At 32.7% G+C, this 13,611-nt stretch overlaps 1 protein-coding gene and 1 pseudogene across 1 annotated transcript; one reads left to right on the top strand and one right to left on the bottom strand.

The window, feature by feature from the left end:
- Positions 1–5,504: 5,504 nt before the first annotated feature.
- Positions 5,505–6,076, bottom strand: LOC111882070 (probable galacturonosyltransferase-like 9; annotated as a pseudogene).
- Positions 6,077–6,391: 315 nt separating this feature from the next.
- On the top strand, positions 6,392–9,610 carry LOC111882081 (putative vesicle-associated membrane protein 726). Its single transcript, XM_023878446.3, has 5 exons — positions 6,392–6,864; positions 7,661–7,802; positions 7,896–8,016; positions 8,314–8,376; positions 9,189–9,610. Exons 1-5 carry the CDS (start codon positions 6,669–6,671, stop codon positions 9,336–9,338), a joined length of 672 nt encoding a protein of 223 aa, XP_023734214.1. The 5' UTR covers positions 6,392–6,668; the 3' UTR covers positions 9,339–9,610.
- The last annotated feature ends 4,001 nt before the right edge of the window (positions 9,611–13,611 follow it).

The following is a 13,611-nucleotide window of genomic DNA, read 5'->3' as shown; positions in this document are numbered from 1 at the left end:
ATTCGAGTATGATTACGACATCCCTTGTCATAGTTCGAATTGTGAGAAATGGCAAAAGGTTTTAACATTTAGGACTTATCACTATAAGTTCTGAAAAGGTTTAGACACACACATGAGCTGTCTATTGAATAGTGTACGAGCTTGAGAAGCATATGTAAAGGCTTATCGAAGCATCTCGTTTCAAGAATTTGAACTTTAGTGAGAAAGTCAATAAGTATTGATTTCTAGAAGTCCAACTAATTTCTGAGTAAATGTCAAAGCTAGTGGGAGCATAAGTGTTATGCTTGTAAATATGTAATTATTATTCTAGTGGGAGCACAATTATTACGTGAAGTGTTGCAAGTTAGCAATGTCATTTATAGGAAACAAAGTTTAAATTGGCAAAGGTTCAAAGTTTGAAAAGTTGTGCTATAATAGGAGTTAAGGGAGAGGAACTTATACTTCATTTCGAATCTAAAAGTTTAGATTGAAACTTTAATAGGACTTAGTCATGGATATATATGAATGCAATGTTGAAATGTTTCAACATTGGAAATTCTATATATGGAAACATTGTAGCAAGAGACTGGTAAAGTATCATGTGTTTATGTAAGACATTATGAACCGTGTCCCATATGCTTTGGGTATAGGATCGATTACATATGCTATAATATTCATGTGTTCTGGTTTTTCCAAATGCATAGGGCATTAAGAGGGAAGAATAACCAGAATCGGATATGACTAAAGTAATTAAACAACTTTCAAGAACAATCTAAGTTTCGCTAAGGAATAGTTGCTTGTGGACTGTTGGAAGTATAGTAATGGATGGACCATATATATAGTTTTGAATAGATTGGATTTTGTTTAGAATGGATAGTCATATGGTAATTATGGAAATATTTCCATAATGGGAGTTGGATATTAAGAATCGATGTGTAAGATTAGAAACTTTTATGCAAGAAGAATGTTCAAAGGAATGTACTTTGAATTTGAAACTTCGCTTCCACGGAATTCTTTTGTTATCAATCTCCATTGTAATGTTTTGTAATTGACAAAGTCTTTGTAACTTTGGTATCTTAACATTACAAAAGATCAATGCATGATAGTTTAGAATCTAACACATTCTAATAGTGACAAGAATTTGGTATTCTTACACTTATAGATAAGGATTTGGAATTGTGAAATGAGCGTCATTGGAAATGTGTTCAATTGATCCATTTCACAAAGTAAAGACCATAGATAAACATAACATGCATGCTTGGAGCATGGGATGTTTTTTTTAATTCAAGTATTAAGTTGATTGCTCGAAACATTATATAATGAGTAAGGTCTAATCAATATGGTGATGAAATAATAAGTGTTTTATTTATATTCAAAAGTCTTGAGACTATATTGGATTAGATTATTCTTGTGTTTCATTTCACATGTTTTACTTCCCGAATAACTAGGTTATTCGAACACCCACAGTCAATCATACTTTGGAATTAAGTAATGAGGTAAGACTATCATGAATTCGATTGTAGATTGTCTAAGTGTTTAGACATAGCACAAGTTTTCTACAGTATTCATGAGTACTCCTAAAATAGGATTTGAGTATTGGATTAAACCTGCGCTCATTTGAATCACTTCATGGATTTTATCATGAGTGATTGTGAGAAGATAATATCTTATATTCTTGAAACGGAGACATATGAGTTGTTGTCTACAAGTCGGTTGTGCATTGATAATATGTAAACGCTTCAGTAACTTCATGTTATAAAACGTATTGTTGTGTGTGATTCGATGAGTAAATAGTACAAGCATATGATTCGAAGTTTATGATTTTCTTTTACCCTAAGGGGATAAAAGTGATATCTGTGGGCACCTCGATGATTTAGTGATGACATCTTAAGCACTTGGCCAAGCCTATGCTAAGTTGATGTGTTCAATTGTAGTCCGTTATCGGTCGTCATAAATCGGAAATCGGGAAATAACACATGGACAGAGAGAATGATTATAATCCATGTCTCATGTCCATACGAAATCTTGTAGAATAGAGGAATATTTTATCCCTTATCTAAATTACGTGTCACTGATAAGATTAGAGTTAGACAGCGGCTTTTGAGAGCTACAATTGCTAATCATATTTTGAAGTCGTACTTGTAATAATAGTTATTAGACTTATCCAAGTGGGAGACTGTTGGATTAGGTGTCTAAGCCCATAACAATATATGGTATATACTTGATTTGATTATGAGCATGGTCCTTTTGGGTTGCCTTCACTCATGCAATTTGATAGGATGACAAGTGGAGAGAGAGTAAGATTTATTATATAAATGATAGATTGGTACTTAAAATGATTTTATCAATATATTATAAGATTAATATATTATTTGGAAATCATATTATTAATTAGTGATTAATCAGAAATTAATTTGACATTAATTTCAAGATTAAAAGAACTGATTAATAATAGAGGGACTGGTTGTGTAACCCATTGATAGTTACATAACTATGTTGATGGACTCTATAGAGTGGAGTGGACGAAATCCTATAGGGAGGCCCTATAGATTTCGTCCAAGGGCTCTAAAGAGGGGGTCCATTTGTTGATTTGTGCCTAAGCAAGGTATTAGCGTTTCCACCTAAAAACCCTAGCAGCCACAGCTATATAAAACCCCTCATACATGATTAAATTAGCTCTAAGCTTGAGAAACCCTAAAGTGGCCGATTTTCACCTCTCTCCTTCTCCATTATTTGCATTGAGTGTTTATGACTCATTAGTGGTGCAAAAATTAGGGCTCTAATCTCTTGAAGTTCAAGATCAACTAGCTACAAGGAAAAGGTATTCATCTAACTTGGTTTTGTCACCAATTTCAAAGTTATGTATACTAGAATTATGGTTAATGCTTTAGGTAATTATTGCATGTATAACTTGAGAAAAACCTACATCCAAAGCATTAGGGTTGCATGTACACCATAGGAATATTGTAGTGCTCAAAACCCATCAAATACCACATACACAAATAATTAGCCTCTCATTGCTAAATCTCGATGAGGACCCTTCGGTCATATGTCTCAGTGAAGATCTTCCGGTCTCACGTCTCGGTATGGACCCTCCGATCATAACTCTCTCTCTCTCTCTCTCTCTCTCTCTTTATATATATATATATATATATATATATATATATATATATATATATATATATATATATATATATATATATATATATATATATATATATGCAGCATAATATAACAACATAAGTCACAAAGACAGAATGTATAATAACACATATATTAGTATAAGCAAATAAGACCCTCCGGTCGACAACACGAATAATACCCTTCGGTAAATAATATGAATAAGTCCCTTCATTCAATAATATGAATAAGACCCTCTGGTCATTAATATGAATAAGATCCTCCGGTCACACATGCATTACCATATAGGTAAGTATAGTGAGAAGACTCACCTCAAACGCTACACGATTAATCCTACAGTGTCGCTGCTACTGCTAACCGACTCCCGACTGAGCCAAACACGCAACACCATGATCAATAACTAAACAAGGCTAGACTCCAACACTAGGACCAAAGATGTCCCAACTAACCAGGCCCACTAATTGTCCAAAACCATTGGGCCCACTAAGGCCCAAATCCATTGGGCCCACCAAGGCCTACAAGGAAAGCCCATAATCTAATCCAAATAGGAGTCCAAATCCAAAAGTAATTTCCCAGACTCATAAATCCCACTCTCAAAGCCTAAGACTCAAAAACAAAGCCCAATGTCCAAAATGTCAAACAAGCCTAAAATGGCATTAGGTCATTCATGCTATGAGTACTGCCAAATCCTTTAGTACGCGAGGCGTACTAAGATGTACGTTATGCGTAGATGCGTCTTATCCAAACTTAATTCATGACTTAAACCCTTAAGCACTTGGCCCCAAAACCTCATGAAGCCTTCGAAATACACTCTTAACTGATAAAGTTGGCAACTTTATCAGTTTGTATGTCTTAATGAGGACCAACAATGCAAATTAATCCTTTAAGGCCCAGAAAAATCACCTTAACACATGCATGGTCCATCCTTAAACATCAATCAAGCATCTTTATGAACTAATGACCTCAAAGATACTAAGAGTAGCAACTCAAAGCTCCTGGAGTGGTGGAAAACCACTAGATCTCACCCATGAGACCAAAATGGGACCAAAACTCATATAATATTAAATCTAAGTTTCAAATGAGTAATGTAGAGCTTTATACCTCTAATGAGCTAGAAATGAAGAAGAGAGCCCAGATCCACAAGCCTACCTTCGATCCACCACCTTGCATCAAGTTCTAATTCTTGAATGAACAGCAAAACCCACTAAAGATGCACACAAAGAGCTCACAACACTCTTGGAGGAAGCTAGCGTTTGAAATTTGGCTTTTAGAACAATAGAGGTTGATACATGAGGGAGTCTTGAGGTTATAATGATCTTTATATAGTGCCCAAACCCTAAAAATAAGGTTTGGCACACTGACCATTACATGGGGCATACCATTAGATACGATGGGCGTACTTGGTCCACCCACGCGTCCCTTTGCTCGGCACATGGGACTAATCTGCCAACTTATTCCACCAAGGGCCAAACTTGCCAAAACTTCAAACTACCATAACTTCTTCGTTATAAGTCCGTTTCCAACGAACCATATATCCGTGGAAAGGTGGCGAAGAGCCCTACGCTTCTAAAAACACACCATAGCCTTAATACTCCTCGAACAAAAATCCAAAATTCATAAAAGGTCGAGTTATCAAATTACGATTATACTCTTGGACTCCGGAAACACCATCGGACACTTGCATCACTTAATACATAACATTCACATCCAAGAAGGGGAAAATCATTCCTTCTCCAAGGACCAAAGCCTTGTGATGACTGATAATTGGGTCACGGCCCCGCACGATGAAACTATTCGAAACCGAGTGTTACATGAGAAATATCCATGATGTTACAACATTGGTGGGGCTTCAATAATAACATAAAACCATTGACGCTACTCATGAAGAAGTTAGGGATGAAGCGATTGACCAAAGTTAGGGGAGAATAGGTTTGGTTTAATAAATGGTGTAAAGTAGTCGATATACGTGAAAAGGGTTTAAAACAACCCATGTATCCGTTGAAACTAAAAAGATGAACTTGCTCCTCATTTGAGGGGCATATGAGTCGAGTAATTTCTAAAATGAGACGACATTGGCCGAAAGGACTAGCAAAGAAATAAAAAAAAATCACGTGGACCACGCACATAGGAGTTGCAATAGTTGTCTTGCATTCGCTTGTTTTGGTAAACCACAAGAACCATTCACAAAATTTTGTCTTAGATTTATTTTATAGGAGCTAATTTTTTTGGTGCTTATTTTCATCCATCCACACAATCTATTAGTAATTGACAATTATACCCCTTAGTTAATCATACAATATATTTTAATTATTCAAAGGCTTTTTTAGGAGTCGGCTTGTTTCTGTTTCCAAACAACAACACAACCCACACCATGCTCACAACACTCAATCTTCCTCCTTTTCACAGCAATGTAATAAACTCATCGGACCGAAATGCAGTGACCGAGAGCTACCCTTCACATTTTCCCATCTGAATCCATGTTGGTTCTATCGGTGATCAATCGGTTTAGGATTCCCGACAAACACTAGCGGCCTTAATTCTTATATCCTCCTTTTCCTGTGTTCTTCCATCTGGGTTTCAATTTTTCGACGATAGTTTCCTTTTCTCCATTTTCTCGTATCCATTACCATTACATCGGTGTTGAAGTAACCCGAATGTGGGTGACATTACCAGGTTGGAGCAGAAGTAGTATGTGAAGTAGTTTGTGAAGTTTGTGTGACTTTACTCTAGATATTCGATGACACGGTTGTTGTTTAGCAGAGTGATGTTCAATAGCTTATGTATATTGTCAACTAAAACGATGTCATTGTCAAGCTAGATAACACAATTTACACTCGGCTCAAGTATATCACCAAATAATTATGGGCGTAGTTCAATGGGTTCTAAAGGGCCACACTGAGTCTTCCGGGAAAATGTAAACCTTAAAGTTGAATGACAGGAACATGTTTCCAACGAGTCGTGTTTAAGACTAATGGACTCGCCGGTCATTGCATTCACACATCACATGGACGAAGATGGCTAAAGATTGCAGCACCAAAGGAGGAATGAGAAGTATGAGCATCGTGAGGAACGATAATTAAAGTTTAATATACACTATATATTTAAATAAAATGTATAATTGTCAATTAACTAACAAATTTTGTATAAATAAAAAAAATAATAAGTGGAAGAATAGCTTCCTTATTTTATAGTTAAAACATACTTAAGATAAAATACATTTCAATTTCATGTCTTAAAATGGCAAGAACTTTTAGAAGTAAACGAAAAAATAGTAAAAGAAGAAAATGCTTCTATTTACTCGGAAAAGAAAAACGACCAAGTGACCTTGATGCAAACGTCAAGGATTCAAAAGGAACCCGCCTGATCCTCTCTAACATTTTCCTACAATTTCTCTTCCTCTCACAAACAATTTCACGTCCATCCACACAAACCCTTCTCCTTTCATCATCGTTTTCCGATCACACTCTCCCGGAGACTTACCCTTAATTCCTTTACTCTCGATTCCACTTGATTTGATTTTGTAGAAGAAGAAGAAGAAGAAGAAGAAGATGCCTCCACAACCTGGAAATCTAATCTATAGCCTTGTAGCTAGAGGCACCGTGATCCTTGCTGAGTACACCGAGTTCACCGGAAATTTTCAAAGCGTCGCTGCCCAATGTCTTCAGAAACTCCCCTCCACCAACAATAGATTTACGTATAATTGCGATGGCCACACCTTCAATTACCTCGTCGACCAAGGATACAGTGAGTGATTTTGATTTGAGTTTTTGTTTGATCTGTGTTTTCTGTTCATCGGTTTTTGGATTTGTTTTATAAATGATGACATGCGTATGTTTGTTTGTTGAAAGCAATCACCAAGATTGGATCGTTTGCATGTTTATATTTTTGGAAAATGTTTGTGTTATGTGAATACGTGATTGTATTAACATTCAACGACCCTTAACGATGTGTGTTTGTGAGAGTTTAACGATTATACAATCTTTAATTTTGTGAATTTTAGTCTTACTCACAAAACGCTATTTGTAGCTTTTCTTGGATTTCGTAACTGCAATATGATTATATGTTTTTTCATTCAAAGATTATTTTTTTTTAGTTTGTAGACATCTAAATGTTTGTCGGAAGTGGTACGAATTTTAAATGTGGATCACAAGTGATGTGGAAAAAATCATTTAAAACAATGTCACATGATAAATAGCATAAATAGTGTCCCTCACAAACTACCCATTGATTATTGGGTTGAAATATTTCATTTTACATTTTATATTCCCGGTGAATCTAATATTGGTTTAGTTTGTCCTTTCGAGTTGCATTTGTTAAAGGGAACAAGGTAAGGTAAGACAAGACATGACATGATTTAACAACCTTTTTATGGCTATTTTTTATGATGAGAATCCCACTCTCTTCGATTTCTAGGTGGGATAAAAAATTGCAACTTTTGTACTATTATATTAGAATCAGTCTCAATCTCAGTCTAATACATTACAATGTCTTCATGTTATGTCATGCATAACTTTAATTAGACTTTCATTGCGCGTTGTAGCATACTGTGTTGTTGCGGTTGAATCAGCTGGAAGGGAACTTCCCATTGCTTTCTTGGAGCGGATTAAGGATGATTTTTATAAAAGATATGGGACAGGAAAAGGCAAAACTGCTAATGCCAAGGGCCTTAATCGAGAGTTTGGGTACTTATTTATGCACATATATCCTATATACATATCGGTGTATCTATCTTTTGATGAATGTTTTTGAGTTCTGATCTTTTTGATGTTTTTTAGATCCAAAATGAAGGAGCATATGCGTTATTGTATCTCTCATCCTGAAGAGATCAGCAAGGTTGCTAAGGTCAAGGCTCAGGTTTCTGAAGTCAAGGGAGTGATGATGGAGAATATTGAGAAGGTTACTTGGCTTCTTTAACATAACATTCAGTTATAATTGCAACAAAAAAAAAATAGTGCAACCTTTTAAACTGGTTACCACATTGTTACAATAAGTAGATTTGTCAAAGTGAAATGTCATAACAAGAAATAATTTAGAATTAGTTGCATTGCATTAATAAGGAAAATGTGAAAGTACAATACTATAATAAAAAAGAAAAGAAAATACATTTAAATGTGTTGCATTTAGCACATTATTATTTTGAACATGTAATTGTTAACTACATGTTGATTGAATAATATTTGTCTTCTTGTTCAGGTTCTTGATCGTGGTGAAAAGATTGAACTACTAGTTGATAAAACCGACAATCTTCGCAATCAGGTATGTCTAAAATAACAATGAACGTTGGAGGTTGGATCTCATAATTTTAAAAGTGACTTTTATGACATTAAATAATCTGGTTTAACAAAATAGGTTGCACAATATAGTGTTCAGACTTGTTTCTCGTGTTTTAAAGAAGTAATATATAAGAACGATAAATGCAATAAATAACAAACTACTTATTGTAGCATCTTATTTTCATTTTTTCCTATTATAACATTGTATTTTGAAAAGAAAACAAGCTACTTAAGTATATCAATGTCATCCAAATATGAAACAACTATCGCTTCAATAATGAATAGATATTTCAAATTATAATGTTCTGATAAAAAAAAGATAGACAATACAATTCTACAATTTGAGAGATTTTTTCAAATAAAAACATGAGAAAGAATAAATTACATTTTTGGCCATGAGTATAACTAATTTTCAATTTTGGTTCAATAAAGTTCTTTTGCAATTTTTTCCTTTATTTGAGATTCTTGTAATGTTTTTTTGTCTCTATTTTAAATAAAATGACTATTTTGGTCCCTGAGTGTAATTTATTTTTGCAATTTTCGTCCAAAAAATATAGTCATTTATTTTGAACGCATACCAAACATGTTACAAAAAACCTCAAATAATGATTAAAATTGCAAGAGAAAATATTTTGGGACCAATAAATAAAAATAAGCATACACATGGACCAAAAATGTAACTAAAAATAAAATGACCAAAAATAAGAAACCATTACCTTCTAACCATTTTTGCAGACAAAAAAAACCTTGTTGGATAATACTAGATTAAGTTTTTGATTTGGTACGATGTTTCAGGCACAAGATTTTAAGAAACAAGGAACAAAGATGAAGAGAAAGATGTGGTTTCAGAATATGAAAGTGAAACTTATAGTTTTTGGAATTATCGTTGCTTTGATTTTAATCATTGTTCTCTCAATCTGCCCTGGGTTCAAATGCTTTAACTAGAAAAGTTTTTTGATAATTAGAAAATTGTTTTAGTAAAGTTTTCATAAATCGGTGCATTTTGTCATCGTCACTGATCGGATACATTTTTTAACTTTTTTACCACGATTTAAATAAGATTATGTTCACCACCAATGAGAATATTATTGATAAGTTTTAGTGACAAATTTTGTTGGGTATTATTGGATTTTGTAAGTGATTTTGTGAGGTTGTATATATGGTCATAATTAGATACAATTATGTGTAATAAAGCATATCATATAATAAAGGATTAAGTTCGGATTGGTCTTTGCTGTTTTTGAAGTTATAAATTGTAATAATCACTTTTAGTGGTGTTGAATGTTTGGCAAATTACATGTATTTAAGGACTAAATTATAAAATAAAGAAAAAACTACACAAATGGTCCTTTCGGTAAAAAAAAAAAAAGTCTTTTTGAGGAATTTCTAACCGAGTTGGTATCAGAATATGAAAGCTTTATTTCGATGTATTTCATATTCCTAAATATGATCTCACAACTCAATTATCTAAATTTGTATGAGCTAGTGAACTTAGTTCAACTAGGACTCTGAACGAATGGAACATTTATCAAGCAAACTATGACATATACAAATTTAAAATGAAAAAATTATGTTAAAAAAATTACATTTTAGAAGTTTCAACATGGATCAATTTTCGATATGAATTTTATGTTTTAATGGCAGAAAGTGGAATCCTAAAATTTCAAATGTTTTAATAAAAATAGAGTAAGCTTATATTATGTGGCGTTTGTAAAAGGATATAAGATGACCGTTGTTATAACATCTTATTGTAACAATGGTTTAAAACAATCTGTTGAATGGAGAAACCAAAATGAAAACCGACTTTATATATTTAGTTAAGAGTTAATTATTATTTTATTTTATGTCAATATTGTTTCAACTTAACCAATAACATTGCTACATTAATTCTAAATAAAAGATTTCAAGAATTAAATTAAATATATCAACTACAAATATTAATAGGTAAATGTCCAACATCTTGGGTGGAACCAAATGCATGATTTCTTGGCCAACCAAATGAAATCCATGAAAAGCGCCTGAAAAAGATATAATGAAACTTATATAAATATGACAGGTGACCATAAATCTCAATTCGGGTGGTCACGGATTAATGCAACAAATTACAGAAACGGTCCTTGTATTTGTATAAAGTTACATTTTAAGTCTAATTGGTTTTTACCATATCAACCTGAGGTTCTATTTATTACAGAGATGGTCCCTATAGTTTAATTACCTATGTGAAAATTTTAAATTACTTGTTAATTTTTAACTAAAAAATGTAAAAGAAGAGAGAGAGAGAGAGAGAGAGAGAGAGAGAGAGAGAGAGATTCTTTTACATTTTTAGCTAAAAATTAATAAGTAATTTAAAATTTTCACATAGATAATTAAACTATAGGGACCATCTCCATAATAAATAGAACCTCGGGTTGATATGGTAAAAAACAAAAGATGGTGTCAAATTTAGTTTTCGGGCACCATTATCTCCGGTATCAATTACTTTACACACCAAAAACTTATGCGATGAATTGGATCATGAGTAGGGATGAGCAAAAGGACCGAACCGGCCGGAACCGAATCGGAACCGGGAACCGGCTTCGGCCAAAATCAAGAACCGAACCGGCCCGGCGGTTCTACCGGTTCCCGGTTCTTGTCGTGTCTTCAGTTATACAGGGCTGGTCCAAACATATATTGAAGATAAGTAAAAAGACGCCTTCAAAATCAAATATAATTAATATTTGAAAAAAAATACATCAATAACAAAAATAATTAAAAAAGCGTCATAAACATAAATATAGCCAAAAATTCAGCTGCATGACAAAATCATTTGCTAACATTTTAATTCGGTGAAAAAAGTCATTTGAATCAACATCATACATTAAATATATTGTCATTAATAGCAAACTTTAGGAAATTGTTTACCATTATCATTAACTAAAGATTTCTTTAGGAAATGAATACATCATATTTCTATCTCAAATTTGGTGATACAAACGCAAACTAAAAACTAAAAAATAAAATGAGTAACAACAGTCATAAAAATTATAGATAAAACAAAATCAAAAAAATATGATAACAGAAAATTTTTATTAACATATTACCTTATCAAGTAAGAGATCTAATATTCGGAGCTAAAAAAATCAAATTAGAAAAAATAAATATTTGGAACATAAAACTACTAATTATACAATAACATACAAACGTCTATAAACATTTTACCTTGACAGGTGAAAAATCTAAAACTTAATCACCTTCGGAAATCTTATGTAGAAACAACAATCAGATATGACAATTATAATCTTCAAGAAAAAAAAAATCCGATATACAAACTTACATGAGAAGACAAAATAAAATCAAAAATCAAAAATATAAAACTGATATACAAATCTATATGTTTTCAGAAACAAAAAAAAAAATGTACCTTAAAGTCATCTACATAAGTCCTAACGATTTAGAAATCAACATAAAGTCAAAAGGGATGGTGTGTTCAAGAATCGAGATTGAGAGGTAGGAGAGGAATGAGAAATTGCGAGTCTGAGAGAAACGAGAGTGAGAAGCGGAGTCTGAGGGAGAAAAGAGGTGATACTTGAATACGTTTGTGAGTTCTAATGTCGACACCGCAGGCGGCATCAAGATGTCGACAATGCACAATATCCTGTCAGATGTAGATGTCGATTCAGTTATCGATGATGTCGATTCGATTCGATTCTAATTTCCAATTTGGATCTTCATCCGTTCCTACCCTTCCTAGACGTGCATTCATCTATCATCGATCAAGATAATTTCTTTATTTTCTTGTGCTAATTTAAGTTTGGGTTAAATTAGGATTTGGGAAATTGTACAATTTTTTTAAATGTATAGAATATATAGTCAAATATTTTCGGCCCTTAAAAACATGGGCTATGGGCGGTCGCCCAGGTTGCCCACAATCTGGGCCAGCCCTGATTAAGCATTGTTGTTACTAACGTAACCAATTACATGTTTTTTAAATATAATTTATATTATTTTGTAATAATTTTTGTGTATTCTAACATAATTCCTTAATTGTAGATACAATCATTTATTATAGAATTATTATAATACATATGTCAAAAAATAGATTAAATTTATTAGTTTTTATAAGAATTTATAACTGAGATAATGATGTCAATAAATAGATTTACGTTGTTAGGTCTCTGATGAAATTTGTATATTCGAAATGATGTATTAATTTTACAAACAAGCATTCATTATAGAACTATTACAATAATCATGTCAATAAATATATTTACATTCTTAGTCCATATATCGATATATAAAAGTGTTAATTTTGATATTTCTTAGTTCATATAAGTTTATTGGGATCTATATAACAATTTTGAATTCAAAAGGAGAGAGTTCTCTTATTTAGAATTTTAAGATTAATCGGATTCATTTTAAAGAAGGATGGAACTTATTCGTAGATGAGTACTAATTATATGATAACAAGTGGTTTAAGGATTTATTTTGCTTGAGACATTATTATATTCGTACACTATTCTTTGATATCTTATTCTCAAAAAAAAAAAAAAAATTGATGATGTTTATGATATCTATGTTGTTTAAGACAAACACATCGGAGGATTATTTTTTAGAACAATATCCGAATGAAGATGGAATTGATAATATGACTAGGATGAAATTTTGAAGGATTCAATTTCAAGTTAAAGTTAACAAAAAGGAAAAGTCATTTAATTGCAGTTGTATAACATTTAAATATGTAGTGTTAAATGTGACTTGAGCATTTAGAGCATTCTCATGGAGTAATTGAGTTCAATAAAGCATTTAGAACTCAATGGATTATTTGGGATTCATAGAACAAGTGACAAATGAATGGATCTTCCAAAAGGTGGTTTGGAGCAACATGGAGTAACATGGTCCAACATGTTGAGCCATGAAGATGTTGAGGTAAGGCGATGTTGAGCCATGAAGATGTTGATCCAATGTGATGTTGAGCCAAGGAGATGTTGATCGAAGGAGATGTTGTGCCAAAGAGGATATTGCGCCATCTTGATGATATGTTGCGCCATGGAGAAGATGTTGTGCCATCATGGACAATGGCGAATCTAGGATTAAAACTCATGGGTGTCAATTTTAGATTGGATAACTAAAGCAACAAAATAAAATTGATTTTTCCGGGTAGGATTGTTAATAAACTATCCAAGACAAATGTAATAAACTTTAAAACTAAAGATAATCAAGTTAAATATACTTGTATATA

The sequence above is a fragment of the Lactuca sativa genome, chromosome 2 (assembly GCF_002870075.4).
Source record: "Lactuca sativa cultivar Salinas chromosome 2, Lsat_Salinas_v11, whole genome shotgun sequence".
NCBI lineage: Eukaryota > Viridiplantae > Streptophyta > Magnoliopsida > Asterales > Asteraceae > Lactuca > Lactuca sativa.
The sequence above is the reverse complement of the archived record's forward strand: the minus strand, read 5'-3'. Positions and strand labels throughout refer to the sequence as shown.